We start from the raw sequence: 18,927 nt of genomic DNA on the forward strand, positions 1-18,927 counted from the left end.
GCCTGGAGCTGCTCAGGACTGAAGCTCTCTGTGCAGAGGGCAAGTCCTCAGCAACCTTAGAGCCCTGGTTATTATGTCCAAAAGACAAAGAGGTCAGCCAGCCTGGGCAAGGGTGACTCCAGTCAAGTGCTTTCTTGGGGATTCAGTGAGGTTACTGACAGAGCCAAGAATAATGTACTTGCTGGAGGGATCAGTGCTTATAACCCATCCCCTTGAGGGTGGTGGGAGAAGAACAGGTTCTGGGAAGGTCTCCATTTACTCCTGGGTTTGGAGGGGATCTGGGAATGTGTAGCGTCCATCTGAGTCAAGATCACGGCCAGGGAGAAAGAAGGGCAGGCTAGAGGTAAGACTGAAGACCAGTAGCTGGGGCATGTGTTGATTTCCCCAGATCCGCCGCCCCTTAACTTGCTCAGGTTCAAGAGCACACATGCGATTCCTACATACAAACATACACCCGTTCTCTCACCTGTGGAGGGCTGTAGCTGCTAACGGTGGGGGTGCTGGTATTGGCGCTTGAGCCAGGGATGTTGCTGTTCTTGTTGTAGGTGCTGGCCCCTGGGGGGTTCCGAGCAGGGCTGTAGCTGGGTGGTGGTGGTGGCTGCTGGGGTGGTGGCTGTGGTGGCGGAGGCTGCTGTGGTGGCGGTTGTTGCTGGGGAGCCCGGTTGTAGCTGCCTCTGTTGTTGGAGTTGTTGTTATCCCGGTTGTTGTTACCCCAGCGGTTCTGGCTATAGCCACCACCTCCGCTGCGGTTGAAACCTGCATTGGAGAAATCCAGATGAAAGGCGCCATCATTCCCAAATTGCAACCCTAGGGAACTGCGCTGTCTTGGTGACTACTATGAGCTGGCATGGCCAGGCGCAGAGCCAAGAACTCAAGGTGAACAAACAAAGCATGTCCTCTGGGATTCTCTAGACCCCCGGGCATACTCCCGTCCCAGCCCTTAAGACAGGTTTGTCTCATCCACTGGACTGCGAGAATGGTGAGGCAGAGACCAGGGCAGTCTTGGGTTTCTGTATCCCAGCATCTCAATAGCTGTTGAATATGCAGGAATGAGATGCTCAAGGAGAGGAAGCTGGCAGGGCGCAGTGGCTCAGGCCTGTAATCCCAGCACTCTGGGAGGCTGAGACGGGTGGATCACCTAAGGTCAGGAGTTCAAGACCAGCCTGACCAACACGGAGAAACTCCATCTCTACTAAAAATACAAAAGTAGCCGGGCATGGCGGTGCTTGTCGATAATCCCAGTTACTCGGGAGGCTGAGGTGGGAGAATTGCTTGAACCCGGGAAGCAGAGGTTGCACTGAGCCGAGATCACGCCATTGCACTCCAGCCTGGGCAACAAGAGCAAAAACTCCGTCTCAAAAAAAAGAAAAAAAGAGAGGAAGCTAAGCACTGGGGACATCCATGAACGAGTCACATCTAGTCCTTTTCAGACTTGGCCAAAGATGTAGCCCCCATTTCTAATAGATTTTGATCTAGACCCTATTTCCAAGGAGCTCATGGTCAGATGGGGGAAGGTTCACAAAAATGACAGCAACGTGACAGAATGTGCACTGTGATATGCAAATGGGCAAAGGGCTTCATAAGCAATGTCCGGGGAGTGGGACAGTGGGAGCGTTTCTGAGGTCTCCGTGTCTGACTTGTTTCAGTTTTCTACCAGAGTTTAACTCACAGCTGGAGCTCAGAAAACTTCAGTTGCTGATTCAATAAGCAGTCGAAGCCCAGCCCCAACCTGGGAACAGGAAGTGGAGAGTGCTGTGTGTGAGATGTCTCACCTCCTCGGTAGTTGCCTCCTCCACCGCTGCCTCCCCCTCGGTTCTGGAAGCCGCCACGGTTGCCTCCAGGGGGTCCTCGGTTGTCATAGCGCTGGAAGCCACCGCCACCCCCGCGGCCCCGGAAGCCACCACCACCTCGGTTGTCAAAGCGCTTTTCAGGGGGTGGCCCAGCCTTGCGGCCTTCCTCGTTGTACTGCCTCACGAGCTTGTCTGCTTCCTCCCGCTGCAGCTCAATGAATAGAACCTCATCCAGGAAGTCCCCAACATCTGGCAACGTGAAGTTGGCTAGGAGGAAGGGAGCGCCCCAGAGGGAACAAGAAGAAGAGGTCAGTACCTTCTGAAGTCTGGTCCCCTCCACCCAGAAGAGTGGCCTTCCAGAAGGGAGAAGGTGAAGAAAACTGGAGTAGTGAATAAGAAAGAGGCAGACAGAAGGGCCGGCGCGGTGGCTCACGCCTGTAATCCCAGCACTTTGGGAGGCCGAGGCGGGTGGATCACCTGAGGTGAGGAGTTCGAGACCAGCCTGGCCAACAGGGCAAAACACTGTCTCTACTAAACAAATACAAAAATTAGCCAGGCATGGTGGCAGGCACCTGTAGTCCCAGCTACTCGGGAGGCTGAGGCAGGAGAATTGGTTGAACTCCGGAGGTGGAGATTGCAGTGAGCCAAGATCGTACCACTACACTCCAGCCTAGGTGACAGGGCAAGACTCCATCTCCAAAAAAAAAAAAGAGAGAGAGAGAGAGAGAAAAGAGAGAGATAAAGAGGTAGAAAAAGCCCCAACTCCTCAGCCTGCTGTCAGGGGCTAACAAAGACTCCTCCCTTTTCTGAAGAGGTGGCTAAGACCCACCTAGCCACAGTGCTCAGCTCCCTCAGGCCTCACCCCAGGGAATGGGTCAGATGGATGGCATCACCATCCCTATTTTTACTGAGAAACAAACTGAGGCTTGCCCACAGTCAGCCCATCTGGGGCCAGAGGCAGGGTGAGCACGCAGGACTTTCAGCTTTAGCTCGCATACATCCTTTCCCTCATGCTGCCCCAGTCCCATCCCACCTGAAAACCCCGACACAAGGCAGGGCGCGGTGGCTCAAGCCTGTAATCCCAGCACTTTGGGAGGCCGAGGTGGGTGGATCATGAGGTCAGGAGATCGAGACCATCCTCGCTAACATGGTGAAACTCCGTCCCATCAATACAAAAAATTAGCCGGGCGAGGTGGCAGGAGCCTGTAGTCCCAGCTACTTGGGAGGCTGAGGCAGGAGAATGGCGTGAACCCAGGAGGTGGAGGTTGCAGTGAGCTGAGATCGCGCCACTGCACTCCAGTCTGGGCGACAGAGCAAGACTCCGTCTCAAAAAAAAAAAAAACCAAACCAAACAAAACAAAACAAAACCCCCACACAAGAGAAATGGGTAGCTTTTCCATTCACAGCTGTGGTAGACAAGGAAGGGACAAAGTAGAAGCAAAGAAAGAATAAGATCAAAAAAGAAATCATTAGGGAGCCAGGGAAGGGCAAACTGAGTAAAGAGCTTCTTCTCTCCAGGACCCTGCAGTGATGTTCCTCTGGGAAGCACTCATTTCCTACCTTTCATTTCTAAGACCGCATGATCTGGGACATCCTTCCCTTCCTCGTCGGTTCGCTTTATTGTTCGGTCTTTCAGGTCCTCATCAGTGGGACAAATCACAATGGCTTTGCGCTGGAAGCCTTCAAATGGTCTCATTTTTCGTCTCTGGGCTGACCCATAAACATTTGTCTAAGGTAAGGTAACAGAAGAGGCAAGAGATGGTACATTAAGAGTTGGTTTTTTCCTCTGAGCGGTATTATGTAGGCCAGGGACTGAGAAAAGGATATTAGTGCTCCTTGTAAGCAGAGAAACTCAGGAAACAGCTCTTCTTTACTTTGAAGATTCCTGAGTCACCCTCAGCAAATGAATTGACTTAGGTAAGTGGCTGCAGACAGGCACAGGGCAAAGGACTCCTAATGGTTGGGACTTTGCTTTTTAATCCTATTTGTTCTTGGTACTGGGCCTTACAATTTCTTTCCCCTATTCTAAAAGTTAATACATACTCTTGGTAAAAAATTCACAGTATAAGGCATAAAGTTTAGAGGAAAAACCCCTGCATTCCCTTAGTGCCAGCCCTACTTCCCAGACAGAATGAAGAATGAATTTCTTCTGTGAGCTTTTAGAAGTATCTATGTGATTTCTTACACAAAAAGAATTGTATTATGCACATCCTCCTAAGGCTCTTTTTCATGTAACATGAAACTTTCTCTAAAGTTTTTCTGTGCAGTATTCTTTTTTAATGGCTGTATAATACCTACAGATTAGCTATGCTGCTAATTAACCAGTTCCTTTGGACAGTTTTGTAGTTTGTTCTCATTAACATTGGTACTTTTATTCCCTCAGTCCTTCTCTGAAACATCAGCCTCACCCACAAGCTTCTAACCAGCAAGCTCGACAGGTCAGGAGTCTCTGCTTCTCACAAGTGCAGTTTTGCTCCTAATGTTTCCTTCTCTTCCTCTAAGTGATGGCAGGTGTGTCCTGGGCTGGTGCTGGCAGAGCGGTGCTCTAGCACATATGTGGTTGAGAGCAGTAACAACATCAGCTTCCATTTACTGAATACCTCCTTCATGTTGGGCCCTTTGGGAATGGGGTCTACCTCTGTTGGACTCAGGGTTCCATAGACTCAGCCTGTATACTTGAATCATGTGGACACTACTTAAAAAGTGAGCAGCCCAAACTTCATTTGAGACTTCCTGAGCCTGAACCTCTAGAAGTGAGACCCAGGCACCTATACAGGTACCCTCCCTATGGAAACTCGGGCACTCAGCAGAAACGGAGTAAGGAGTTTTTAACTGCATTTAGACAATTTTTTAGTGGCTCTAACAGACACCCAAGAAAGAAGCTACAGATGGGGAAAACAGTCTGTAAAGGGGCACGTACAAATGAACAACAAAAGAAATGTATTCTAAAGATACGGCCTAGTTGGGTGCAAAGAGTCTAGGGTCAAGTCCTGGTGTGGCTACTAACGCACCTTGGCCAGTCCTCACGGTTGCCTCATCTGTAATACGGTGTTGAAAAGCCTCCCTTCCTGGGCTGGCAAGAACTGAGTAAGAGAATGTCCATAAAGCAACTGACAAAGTGCAAGAAACTACCCAAGTAGGGGGACACAGGTGGCCTCCAGGGCGGGAGACACCTTGATGGGGAGGAAGGCAGTGCACTGGGATGGCCCAGCCTCAGCCTCTGTAAAATCAAGCTCTGAAAAGGGAAAACGGCATGGATGTCTTATAGTTGCTGTGAAGACTGAATGAGTCCATGTGAGTAAAAGCCATCATCTAAGCCCAGGCCCTGGCTCACAGCTAACACTCCACAACTGTGAGCTGCCACTGATGTGGTCATCACTGGGTAGATATTTATACTGTCATGTTGACTTGAAGCAACTCAGACCAAAGAAAAGGTTACGCTTATAGTGATCTCCCAAGCAGAAAGACAGGGACAGTGAGACAGGGTGGAAAGAACACAGGCTTTGGGGAAGAAACTTGGGCTTGAAATCCCCGCTGTGCCCTTTACTATTTGTGAGACTCCAGACAAGGCCTCAAGTAGCCTGAGTCTCAAATTTCCTCGTCTGAAAGACAAGGATCATCACCCTCGTCCTGGCTCTGGAGAGGATTTGCAGATGTAAAAATCTCTGGCAAGTGCCAAGGGGGGTGGGCAGTGAAACAAGTCAACACCCAGAGTGGATCTCAAAATAAGGCCTATAGGACTGACTATCCAGGAGAGGCTTCTCAGTGGAAAGTACCAAGGAAAATTGAAGCTTGAGGAAAAAACAAGGTTACAAGAGATCCTCTTCTAAGATATAGGAACAGGGTGCTAGATGTGGATTAGCCAGGGGCCAGGGACTCCAGCACAGATCTGTTGGAAGTTCTGGGCCATGGGTACAGCTGCTTAAACTAACCAGATCCTCTGGCCCTGAACCATGCGCCAGTAAAAAATGTTCTTCCCTGTCCCCCAGGCAAAGTGTCCCTACCCCCATGAAGGAGGCTGTGGGCAGTCATGTGGGTGACAGGCACACACATACTTGTTCTTGGGGTCTTGGACACTGGCCCACAAAGAGCCCTTGGGCCACAAATGGTTTGAAAAGGAACATCATGTTACAGAGGAAAAGTTAAGTCCCCCTTCCCCGCTACTCTTCTTTGACTCATTCCTAAAAGCAAAGCAGAACGTGGCATCTGGTCACAGGAAGAAAGAGTTTGGCTTCCTCAGCTAAATATAATTTTCTTCTGACACAAAAGCCCACAATAGGTAGGTGCCAGGGTGAATATGACCCCAGACCATTCTGCCTTTTGTTTTGTTTTGTTTTGTTTTTTTTGCTCCTAAGTGATCCTACTTTGATTCCTCTGAACTGCCAGGGCATGGAGTGACACGTCCTGAGGTCTTCCATGTGGTACAACCGCCCTGTCAATGCACTGATGAGACAGAGAAGAGAAGCAATTCTGCCAAGACGGCTAGTCCCTGCAGCTTCATGGGATGGGAGGAATGGAGGCGGAGCAGATTGGACTCATAAATAGCTGGCCTTTGTCCTTGGAAGTGGGCAGACTCTGAGAGATGGCTTCTCAGGCACTTCGGAATTGAGGTGCTGAGAATCCTCAGCAATGATTTTTAAGACTGCACCTCCCTCCACTTACTCCTTGGCTTGGGGAAGGGAAGAAGAGTATCTAAACCACACCAGCAGAAATGCAAATACTTGGCTTTCCTGGAGGAAAGGGAATTAGCTGCTGGTGGCTGTTGCCACAGCAAACACAGTGAGGTCACAGCCCCTGGACCAGCCCAGCACTTCTGTGGTCGCTGGGGGCTGCTGGCGGCTGTTGCTATGAGACCAGCACAACAGCTAGGTCAGCTTTTCCAGTTGCTTTCGTTCCCTCTGCCTAGCTCCTGCTTCTCCCAGTCCCACCCTGCTTGAAGATGTTGATTCTGAGAGAAAATGTGGCTGGCTGTGTTCCCTGGCCCCTGTGACATAGACTAAGGGACAACAGTTAGGTTTCTCAGAGAAACTATATGGGGAGTTTTGGTGTGTAACAGTCTGAGGGAGAGAGGAGGGAACACAGCAGGTACGAGTGATGACGTAACAGCCCAGGCTCTCTCAAGCCCCACTGTCCCTGTCTACTCTCACTTGTCACAGCTCACCAGGGTCATACTGGCAGCAGGAGAAACCTAGTAGATCTGAGGAGCAAAGTGAAGGCCATGATGAGTAAAGATTTGCTTTGGACTCAGAGTGAGGTGAATTCCAGTCAAAAGAACCACATTTATAGGAAAAGAACTGGCTAGAGTATGAAGAATAGAATGGGCTTCAGGCTCTAGGGATGGTTGGTCAGGGGTGAAGGAAAGAAACATTCCTTTTCCAAGGCCTGCAAATAAGACGCAGGTTACTGTGGGATACTGTTCTAGCCCTGGGTTTCTGTTTCAGGCAAAAGTGTGGCACCTGCTGACCAGGATGCAAATGAGGACTAGAATGACATGTTCTGACTGTGATGTCAACCCATCCGGCCCTGATTCTAGCTGATGCCTGGCCTGGCTCTGGGCTGCTAGAGCCCTCTAATGGAACTCCTAGGCAACAGTGCCCTACTCTGGGGTGGGTTTGGGCAACATGGCCCTGCGGAGGCTCCCCAGAAGCCTCCAGAAGGGCAACTTGTTTGCCTCACAGCAGGCCAGTCAGTTCCTGTTCTGTACTCCATTTTGAGGCCCTCTGGGACAAGGCCAGAAAGCATCTCATTCCAGAGGCTTCCCACCTCCAACAGAGGACCCCAAAGAGCCACCTGAAGTAATGTGGCCTTCCCCCTTTCTCTCTCCTCTGTAGCCTTTTACTAGCCAGGCAAATTTATCCATATTCCTCTGGATGAAAACCTAACCATGACTCCCCACTCTCCTCAGAACAAAGCCCCAACTCTTTTAATCATCCTCTGTGCCCTGACCCAGACATTCCACCTCCAGAAAGCTTCCCCAAATTCCCACCATGGCCCCAACCATTCTAGACTATGGCTGTTTGGGAAGTCAGCAGGGCTGTGATCTATCAGCATACTGAGTGTGTGACTTAGCAGTCCCTACAGTCCTCTGTAGAGGCCTCAGTTTCCTCTCTGGTCCACCTCTTTTTTCTCCTCTGATGTTCCACAGCTGTGATGCCCACATGACCTGAAGAGGCTACTCAGGTTATCATAGAATGTAGGTCAAAGCCCCCATATACCTGAGAGTTTGTGCCCAATAACATACATCCCAGGGTAGGCGTTAGAGTCCTGGCCAGACAAACGCAGAATCCTGGCTTACACGGGGCCCACCTGGTTTCTGCGGACAACCTCTTCTTCCCTCTCAAGGATGAGCATTTCTGAGGCCAACCTACATAACATGAGGCCGGAAGAGCCAAATGTGGGGAGGTCTGACCACTCAGGAAAAACTAGTGGAGGCAAAAGATGGTTCTGGGCTGAGATCCAGGAACTGCAGGGACTTTGCCTGTAGTATGGGTTTCCCCTTTGGAAATTCCACCTAGCCCAGGAGACAGCTATGCATCATCAACTTACCTGTCACTGCCAAAGCTAGTGGAATGGAAGTGCCAGGATTGGCCAGGGGCCTGCTCTGAACCTTCTATACACAAACACACAACTTCCCTCTCCCTCTTTCTCATACCCAGAGTTTTCTGGAACCCACTTTTCGGGTTTAAGCCAAAACAGGTGAAACCACTGGCTTTATACTCCCTCCCTCAGCCTGAGTAGCCTATGGCTTCAGGCCCCGAGTCAATCCTCCAATCTGTGGTTAACCAGAGAACTCTCCTCCCCAGCCTTCAGGGTTTAGGTTCTCTGTCTCACTGTTGGCCCAGATCACTTGGCCTGACCCACATGTCCCTTAAGCAGGAGGCTGGTAGCCCCAAAGACCACAGGCATACCCGGTACAGCCCTAGACCCTGTCCCTGAAAAAGCCGGCAGCAGCCAAGAAGGCTGACAGTAGGTCTTCAGAGTGCAAAGCTGTCATGGGCCTGGCTTCCAGAGAAAACCCACTTCAGCATCCTGGACAGAGATGTTAGACGATCCACTCTAGACTATAATCATTCTACCCTGGGCCATGTATTTGAAATGGGTTTCATAGCTGATTTAACCAGCAAACCAAGAAAAAGACAGGCAGGAATACTGGCTGGGGTATCCAAAAGAGGTATGTATCCTCAGAGTATTAAAATGGTATTACTGCTCTCCCTTTCACGACAGTGAGTCCAAATGGGGTCAATTCAGACTAAAATTCTAAAATGCCCTGACAAGGAGGATCAGGCAAAGTGAGGCCAAGGGTTTAAAAGACAAATCTTCAAAGCGGAGAGAACACTGATTGTATACAATACTGATGGGGCCGAGCTGGGGGGATAACCATGGATGGCTTTTAGACTATCCTGTGCTCAACTGTTTTGTGCAGGATCCTCATTCCTATGTGAAGGCAACTTGGTCCCTGGTGATTTCCTTCTAACAAGCCAACTACAATTCTGACAAAGCCAAACACTGTCACCACCTCCACTCTTATCAGGAGCCCTTTAAACTTATGGTCACCAAGCACCCAGGCCTACACGTATGGAAGGCACTTCAGGAAGGCTACAAGGGCAGGATGTGACTTAGTTTACATATTTACTCACTCATAGGTTCTTAAGAAAGCACAAATGCAAGGCTAAAGGGAACAGAGGCTCATTCACAGATCCCCAAATACAGAAAATAAGGAAACACCCTTTGTTACTTGTGAAAGCCTTCAGGACAAATGTTAAGTATGACGTTGCATAGGAAATAACCATGTCAAACTCATTACTCTGAGACAGGAATCTCTAATGAGTTTTGGGTCACTCATCCTTTTGAAAATGCTGAAAGATAGGGACAAAAACATTGTCTAAGGTTTTTGTTTCTTCTTTTTTGTAAAAAGGATACACCTGCACCTGCGTACAATATTTATGTTCACTTGCAAAGCTTCCAAGGTCCCTGATGTTAAGAACTCCACCATTAACTGAAATGTAGGTAGAAAATATGACTTAGGTATGTACCTGCCAGTCATGCGTATTTGTGAAGAGAATATGATGGAAGCAATAATAGCATTTACCTTACAGCACTGCTGCTGGCATGAAAGCTACTCTACCTATTCTGTAGAGTATTTAACAATAATCACCAGCTACTAAGTGCCAGGTCCTGTGTTAGGTGTGCAGATGCTATTGAGATCCCTGTTTTATAAACCAAGAGATGGAGATTCAGAGGATAAAGTCAGCTGCCCAAAGGCACAGAGCTAGGGAGTAGCCAAGCTGGGAATTTAAGCCCCAGTCTGTCAGGCTCGGAAATCCATACTCCTTCCATTTTGCTAAACAGTATTTACCTGATGTTCTTTGGGGCTGCTGATGAGTCTGAATAGTAAGTAGGCCTAGATCATGATCCCAGTCTGGGCTCAGCTGTGTGCAGGACCATGTCATCATGTATGACAAGGTCTGACCCCCCGACTAGCACAGCAGTCCATCATCATTATGGGGAAAAAAGAAAGGGACCCGAGGGAGATTCCCAGGCATGCAAGGGGTCCCCTCCCTTTTCCTGAGGACACAATGGTTATCATTAAGTACCTGATCTAGGATATAGTTGCGTTTCTTGCGGGCAGCAATCTGGATAAGGCGGTTGAGGCACTGGGTGGCCTGCTGGATCAGGACGTCCCAGCGGCCAGCGTAGTTCCGCTGCCGGCGTAGGCCCATCACCTGCAGGCAGGAATTGGTGAGGGGTGAGTGGTTTTAGTTGCACGGCAGCACTTAGTAGGTGGGAGGTAAGTAAGGAGAGTCCAGTGGCTGCCCTTACCCGCATCTTATCCATGATGGCATTGGTACCCAGGATGTTGTACTTCTTGGAAGGGTTGGAGGCTGCGTGTTTGATGGCCCATGTGGTCTTGCCAGCAGCAGGCAGGCCCACCATCATCAGAATCTACAAGATCAAGACAGAGAAGGTGTTGCGGCGTGGTGGTGTGGCACCACTCACCTTGTTGGTGACTGTTTTGAGTGTGACTCTGGACCTCTGAGCTGTGGCTGCCTCTGCAAAGTGGAAGCAATAATAGCATCTACCTCACAGTACTGGTTTTGGGATTCGAAAAGATCAGGCTTGTGAGACTCTGAGCACAGTGCCTGGGACAGGGTGAGCATTAAGTCAACTGCTGGCCAGGCACGGTGGCTCACGCCTCTAATCCCAGGACTTTGGGGAAAAACAAAAACAAAAACAAAAACAAAAAACCAAGTGCTGTCATCATTAACATTTATAGGATTTTGTTTTTTTGAGACAGGGTCTCACTCTACTGCCCAGGCTGGCGTGTAATGGCCCAATCACAGCTCACTGCAGCCTTGAACTCCCAGGCTCAAGCAATCCTTCTACATCAGCCTCCAGAGTAGCTAGAACTACAGGCACAAACCATCACACCCAGCTAATCTTTTTCTCTCTTTTTTTTTGGTAGAAATGAGGGTCTCCCTATATTGCCCAGACTGGTCTCAAACTCCTATACTCAAGGGATCCTCTTCCCTCCTTGGCCTCCCAAAGTGCTGGAATTATAGGCGTTTGCCACCAAACCCAGCCCATTTACAGGATTATGTGACCCCTCCCCGCCAATAGCCCAGGGCTGCGTACTGGGACTGGCCCCATGGAGTGGGTAGAAGTGCTACAACTTTCTTGAAGTATGAAATAGGAACAGAGCTGCACACACAAGGACGTGAATTGCATCTAATCAGTACATTTAGAATTTGGTAAACGCAGATGCATCTTAAATGCCCGACTAGAGGGGAACGGTGAGTAGTTTGTAAGGCCATTAAGAAAGACGTTCATTTCCTTGAAGGATCTTTAAAGAAGAAAAAAAGAATGATGTTCAAAGAGGGGTTTTCATGTGATGGGATAAAGCTCACAAAATAATGTGAAGTGAAAAGGGCAGGGCATCATAATGCTTATACCATGAAATCTCAATGATAAATGTTTGTGAGCATAAAACAGGCACTTAGCACATTAAAAAGAACGGATGACCTCCAAAACTCTGCAAGTAAACTTATTTGTAGATGATGGCATTATGAAAATTTAAATTTTTTTACTTCTTAATTTTCTAGAACAAGCATAAATAACTTACACATAAAAGAAAAATATTGTTTTAAGAAAAAAGACACTAGTATAGCTCTTGGAATCAAATCATCCCAAAGGCCATTTATCTCTTATGATAGCTCTGGGTGAGAGGTGGAACTTACTCAACCTCCTTCAAGAACACTCGGTGGGCCAGGCTCAGTGGCTAAAAAAGTTAGCTGGGCCTGGTGGCATGTACCTGTGGTCCCAGCTACTCGGGAAGCTGAGGTGGGAGGATCACTTGAGCCTGGGAGGTCAAGGCTGCAGTAAGCCGTGATCGCACCACTGCACTCCAGCCTGGGTGACAGAGCAAGACCCTGTCTCTAAAGAAAAAAAAAGAACACTTGGTGGCACAGTGCACTCCCCAAGAAGCGCCTAGTGTCCTTTTCTGCTGTAAGAAAACCTTCCTTTTCCCATATTCTGGCCTTGCTTAAGAAGAAGAGGGAATCTTTCTGAGATTTAGGTAGCCTCTCTGACTTCAACTTAGATCACACCAACAACCCTCACCTCACACTCAGAGCAGTTTTTCAGCTCTGAGTCCAACCCTAAGGAGCTGGACAAAGCGGCCTCTTGCCCCAAGGCTACTCACGTAGCAAGTCTGTGTGTGTGTGTCTCCTCTGTCTTGGAGCAAGGTGGCCACCAATACATTCTGGCCCCACTCACCTCACATTCTGCTTTGCTCTTTGGTCCAACGGTGCCCCGGATCCGCTCACTAAGGGGAAGATGCTGGATGAAGGTAAACCCCGGGAGGACAGAACAGTAGGGCTCTGCCCTCTGTCCAAAGTTGAACTCCACTGCGCAATTCTTCACCAGGACATGAGGATAGAGGGCCTGACCCCCCAAGGCTTCTTTCTGGATTCGGAAGGCAATGCCCATCCACTTTCCATTCTTGGTAAAGGACAGTTCCACGTCATTTCCACATTCAAAGTCCTAGCAGAAAAAGCCAAAGGAATATGATTGCCAACTCTTGCCGTAGGCACTGGGAGTCACACGTGGGAGACAGTAGATGCAGGGAGTAGAATATGGAGAGCTTTCCAGATTGAAGTGTATCCTTCCCCAACATACAGGTAAGCTGGGCAGCATCAGTGAACATCTCAGAGAATGTCCAGCCCAAAGTCCTCCTTGCCTAAGACCCCAAAGTTGGTGGATATGAAGCGAGTAAACAAGAGTTTTTTTTTTTTGAGACAGGGTCTCACCCTGTCCCCCAGGCTGAGTGCAGTGGCATAGCTAGCTAGGGCTCACTGCAACCTCAAACTTCCAGGTTCAAGCAATCCTCCCACCTCAGCCTCCTGAGTAGCTGGGACTACAGGCATGTACCACAACACCTGGCTAATTTTTAAGCTTTTTGTAGAGACGGGGTCTTGTTATGTTGCCCAAGCTGGTCTTGAAATCCTGGACTCAAGTGATCTTCCCACCTTGGCCTACCAAACTGTTGGAATTATAGGCTTGAGCCACTGTACCCATCCTAAAGCAGGTAATTTTAAGAAGCTCTGGCCGGGCATGGTGGCCCAAGCCTGTAATCCCAGCACTTTGGGAGGCCGAAATGGGTGAATCACGAGGTCAGGAGATTGAGACTATCCTGGCTAACACGGTGAAACCCCGTCTCTACTAAAAAATACAAAAAACTAGCCAGGTGAGGTGGCGGGCGCCTGTAGTCCCAGCTACTCGGGAGGCTGATGCAGGAGAATGGTGTAAACCCCAGGAGGTGGAGCTTGCAGTGAGCTGAGATCCAACCACTGCACTCCAGCCTGGGCGACACAGTGAGACTCCATCTCAAAAAAAAAAAGAAGCTCTAAGTATTTGAGTCTTGTGCCTAGACTGAGATGAAGACGAAGGAAAAGGTGATCCAGTCCTGTCCTGAAAACTGATGAAGAGCCAGGTGCAGTGGCTCACGCCTATAATCCCATCACTTTGGGAGGCCAAGGCAGGAGGATCACTTGAAGCCAGGAGTTCAAGTACAGCCTGGGTAACAGAGAGACCCCATCTCTACAAAAACAAACAAAAGAAACCCAAAAAGGGCAGTCTATGAGTATAACAGCGGAAGAAAAGCCATAGCAGGGCCTTTTCGAACTGAGTTCAGCTTGTTCAACATGTTCCCTGAGTTCATACTCTTTCTGATATGTATGTCTGCGTATTCTGGGACCGACAGAGCTTAGGGACCAGTGGGGAATGAGACAAGGACACTCTATCATAATTCAGTAAGATGACCTACCTAGAAGCAAGTTTCTGAGGAGGTTTCTTAGTTGCTTGTATATAAGCCTAGCAGTGACAGAACATAACGTCAGGTTGGCTGAGGCATAAAAGATGAGGGGGAAGTAATTCAGGAACAGCTGAAGAGCCATGCAGGGACCACATTCATTTATTCTGTAACAACTACTTATTGAATTGCTAAAGTTAGTAATTAAGATTCCCCTCTTTTTGTTGAGACAGAGTTTCGCTCTTATTGCCCAGGCTGGAGTGCAATGGCACAATCTCAGCTCACTACAACCTCCACCTCCCAGGTTCAAGCGATTCTCCTGCCTCAGCCTCCCAAGTAGCTGGGATTACAGGCATGTGCCACCATGTCCAGCTAATTTTGTATTTTTAGTAGAGATGGGGTTTCTCCATGTTGATCAGTCTGGTCTCGAACTCCTGACCTCAGGTGATCCACCTGCCTCAGTCTCCCAAAGTGCTGGGATTACAGGTGTGAGTCACTGCGCCCAGCCCATTTTAGAAGGTGGATGGCTTCAGTTCTACCATTTACTAACTTGTGGCCTTTGTTACTTCATCTTGTTTCTTTATCAAAAAAGGGGGGAGGTAATAATATTTTATACAGCCTATGTTTATTCTGCTAAATGGGCTAATACATTTAATACACAGTGAGCACACAAGGAATGTTAGCTATCACTGCAAGATGCCAGGCACTGTGCTAGAAATTAGGGGCTGGGACTGAAGTGCTGGGAGGGGACATGGCCTACCTTGGCATGTGAGGGATTCTAAGTTACCACAGGAATTTGAACTTGATGCTGGTGGCAGAGCAGAGTCTCTGACTTATTTTGAATAGTGGAGCAGCCTGCTCAAAACTGTGTTTTGGAAACATCGCTTTGGCTGCAGGATATGAGAGGCTCTTTTTTTTTCTTAGTGTTTTTGTCCTCTTTAAAATTTATATTTTTAAAACTTTTGGTAAATATTTTTCTAAATGCCCGTCTCAGAGAAGAAAAGACTCAAAATGTGAGATTAGATAGCAGACAGAAGCAAAATACAAGGTTCAGTCTCTGATATAAAAGTACAATTTCTTTCTCTATTCAGGTGACCACCTTGGGAATTGCCCTTCAAGAAGCGACAGAAGCACCCTCCCTTGACCAGCTCCCCCATTAACCTCCTCAGTGCTCACAGGGCGCAGCTCTGTGTCAGACGCCCTCATGCTTGTTCATCTCTAAGCATGCGCCCACGTCAAGACCATGGAGAGCGGCTGGGTATAGTGGCTCACGCCTGTGATCCCATCACTGGGAGGCCGAGGCGGGCGGATCATGAGGTCAAGAGATCAAGACCATCTTGGCCAGCATGGTGAAACTCCACCTCCACTAAACATACAAAAATTAGCCAGTCATGGTGGCGAGTGCCTGTAATCCCAGCTACTCAGGAGGCTGAGGCAGGAGAATCGCTTGAACCAGGGAGTTGGAGGTTGCAGTGAGCCAAGATCGCGCCACAGCACTCCAGCCTGGCAACAGCTAGACTCCTTCTCAAAAAAAAAAAAAAAGACCATGGAGAGCAGATATGACTGTGTAAAGGTGTTAGCCTTCCTTATGGCCACCAGCTTCACTATATGAACTTACCATAATGCACAAAACCAGCGCCCTCAACCAACTAATCTACCACCAACAGAGCCATCTGACCAAGAGGCAAGCGGAGTTGTGTTGTTCCTGCTAAAACACTTCTGTGTCAGTCTCAGGCCTAAAGACCCAAACTCCTGAAGTCTGGCATAATTCCGAGCCTGCCATTTTTACAGTCTGGTGTCTCACACCTCTTTCTGTTATCCCGAGGCTCTAAGTATCATACTCTTTATGGTTTGCTGAAATGGGTTATTCTGTTCTTCACTTGGAAGGCTGTTTTGCCTTTTTGTTTTGCAAATTGAGAACTTGAGATTTGACACCAATGTCCTCCCGTCTTGTTCCAGGAGACCAATGATTTTTACACTGCCACCAACTCCTCACTCTGAGCCTTTTTAAAGTTGTGGTAGCTTCTGAACAAAGAAAACTATACAAGGAATCTTAAGACTGGATGCAGAGATGTTCTGGTTGAAGCAAGAGTCAAGGCCTAGAGTTCCATACTGCCACATACCCAAAGAACCTCATACTCTGAAAGAACAGACTTTGGCAAACACTGTCACACAGTGACAAGTTAAATTACTACAACGTGTTTGGAGTGTAGTCTTGGTGGTAGCTATCAAAATTTAAAAATATACCTTTGACTCAGAATCTAACTTTCAAGAAGAAATACATTCCCCAAGAATGCAAAATTGTATGTGCCAAATGCTCATGCCAGCACAGCAAAATGTGCTCCAATGGGGAAGTAGGAGTGGCTAAATTGCACAGGAGATCCATATGTGGGGCTACAAAAAGATCTCCAAGTTACTCCAGTAAATGGAAAAAAGATGAGCAGCATTATCTGTTCCAGGAAACAACTTTCAGAGCCACTAACAGGAAGACGGGCTAAATTAAAGCAGGGTACCCAAACCCCTGCATCAGAATACTAGACAGCCATTAAACAGTCACTAAATACAAAGCTGCAAAAGTAATGACATGTCCACTAAAGGAAGGGACTAGGTTAAATCAATTATGGTAGTTACACAATGACTACAGACAATATAAAAGTACAAAGAAGCTCTCTTGGTAGTGCCATAAAAAGATCCCCACCAAGGCTGGGCACGGTGGCTCATGCTTATAATCCCAGCACTTTGGCAGGCCAAGGAGGGCAGATCACCTGAGGTCGGGAGTTCAAGACCAGTCTGACCAAAATGGTGAAACTAAACTACAAAATTAGCCAGGTGGGATGGCACATCCCCGTAATCCCAGCTATGTGGGAGGCTGAGGCAGAATCACTTGAATCTGGGAGGCAGAGGTTGCTGTGAGCTGAGATCGTGCCATTGCACTCCAACCTGGGCAACAAGAGCAAAACTCCATCTCAAAAAAAATTAATTAAATAAAAAGATCCCCAAGACATATAAGTTTAAAAAAGAAAAAAGAGAGAGATGAAAAAAAAAGAGTGGGGAGGGTGTATATGAAAAATGGGTGGGTGGGGTGCGGGGGTGGGTGTCTAAAGAAGACTTTACACTGTATCCCCTTTTACATTCCTTGATTTTTTTTTTTTTGGAAACCCTATTCTTGAAAAAATCAATTCACAATGATTAACTATTAAGAAACAATTTTGACTGAGCTAGATCTATATATTGTCTATGTGGACAGGGAAAGATGGCCAAGATTTACTGTTACATGGGAAAAAAATCCAAGGTTTAAAACCGAACAATTTGTGGAGTATAAACACAGTTTTCATTTTAAAAATGTTTTATTAAAAACATATTGAGGGCCAGGCGCAGTGGCTGACACCTATAATCCCAGCACTTTGGGAGGCTAAGGCAGGTGGATCATCTGAGGTCAGGAGTTCGAGACCAGCCTGGCCAACACAGTGAAACCCTGTCTCTACTAAAAATGCAGAAATTAGCCAGGTGTGGTGGTGCGCACCTGTAGTCCCCGCTACTCGGGTGGCTGAGGCAGAAGAATCGTTTGAACCTGGGAGGTAGAGGTTGTGGTGAGCTGAGATTGCGCCACTGCACTCCAGACTGGGTGACAGAGCGAAACTCTGTCTCAAAAACAAAACAAAAAAAAGATATTGAGATCCTGCAACGCAAAGAAAGGCTGAGAAACTGTTTCAGGCTAAATGAGACTAAAGACACATGGCAAGAGAATGCAATGTGATCCCAAATCAGATCAGATCCTGAACTAGAAAATCAGCTGGACGAAAGAATATTGTTGGGACAAGTGACAAAATTTGAATGTATAGTAGATAATAGCATTATATCAAGTTTTAAATGTAATAACTTTACTGTCATTAATATCTTTACTCTTAAGAATCAGCCAGGTGTGGTGGTTCACGCCTGTAATCCTAGCACTTTGGGAGGCCGAGGCGGGCGGATCACAAAGTCAGGAGTTCAAGACCAGCCTGACCAACGTAGTGAAACCCCGTGTCTACTAAAAATACAAAAATTAGCTAGGTATGGTGGTGTGCACCTGTGATCCCAGCTACTTGGGAGGCTGAGGTAAAAGAATCACTTGAACCTGGGAGGCAGAAGCTGCAGTGAACCGAGATCACGCCACTGCACTCCAGCTTAGGCGACAGAGCAAGACTCCGTCTCAAAAAAAGAATACACACCAACCAGGAATGGTGGCTCATGCCTGTAATCCCAGCACTTTGGGAGGCCGAGGCGGGCAGATCATCTGAGCTCAGGAGTTGGAGACCAGCCTGGCCAACATGGTGAAACCCAGTCTCTACTAAAAAATACAAAAATTAGCTGGGCGTGGTGACAGGCGCCTTAATCCCAGCTACTTGGGAGGCAGAGGCAGGAGAATCGTTTGAACCCAGGAGGCGGAGGTTGCAGTGAGCCGAGATAAAGCCATTGCACTCAAACCTGGGAGACAAGAGCAAGACTTCTCTCAAAAAAAAAAAAAAAAGAGCAGACACCAAGCCTGGCACAGTGCCGTGCACCTGCAGTCCCAGCTACTAAGTTGGGATGGATGGCTTGAGCCCAGTTCTGGGCTGTAGTGCACTATGTCGATCGGCTGTCCACACTAAGTTTGGCATTGATATGGTGACCTCCTGAGAGTCAGGGACCATCAGGTTGCCTAAGGAGGGGTGAACTAGCCAAGGCAGGAAACAAAGCAAGTCAAAATTCTCATGCTGATCAGAAGAGGGATCACTGCCTGTGAAAATGCTGCAAGACCCTGTCTCATTTATTTAAAAAAAAAAAGGAGGAAGGAATACAGACCGAAGT

The 18,927-nt window shown here is 48.0% G+C and overlaps 1 protein-coding gene across 7 annotated transcripts in view; it reads right to left on the minus strand.

The window, feature by feature from the left end:
- Positions 1–18,927, minus strand: part of HNRNPUL1 (heterogeneous nuclear ribonucleoprotein U like 1) — a 48,936-nt gene that overhangs the window by 3,223 nt on the left and 26,786 nt on the right. For all 7 annotated transcript variants that reach the window (XM_017952467.3, XM_009194552.4, XM_003915575.5 and 4 more), the window contains exons 8-13: positions 12,564–12,830; positions 10,611–10,733; positions 10,385–10,513; positions 3,351–3,519; positions 1,773–2,057; positions 467–756 (exon numbers count right to left, since the gene is read on the minus strand). In XM_017952467.3, the coding sequence (XP_017807956.1) occupies positions 467–756; positions 1,773–2,057; positions 3,351–3,519; positions 10,385–10,513; positions 10,611–10,733; positions 12,564–12,830 (1,263 nt within the window). The remainder of the gene's footprint in view (positions 1–466; positions 757–1,772; positions 2,058–3,350; positions 3,520–10,384; positions 10,514–10,610; positions 10,734–12,563; positions 12,831–18,927) is intronic.

This window comes from Papio anubis, chromosome 20 (genome assembly GCF_008728515.1).
Source record: "Papio anubis isolate 15944 chromosome 20, Panubis1.0, whole genome shotgun sequence".
NCBI classification, from domain to species: domain Eukaryota; kingdom Metazoa; phylum Chordata; class Mammalia; order Primates; family Cercopithecidae; genus Papio; species Papio anubis.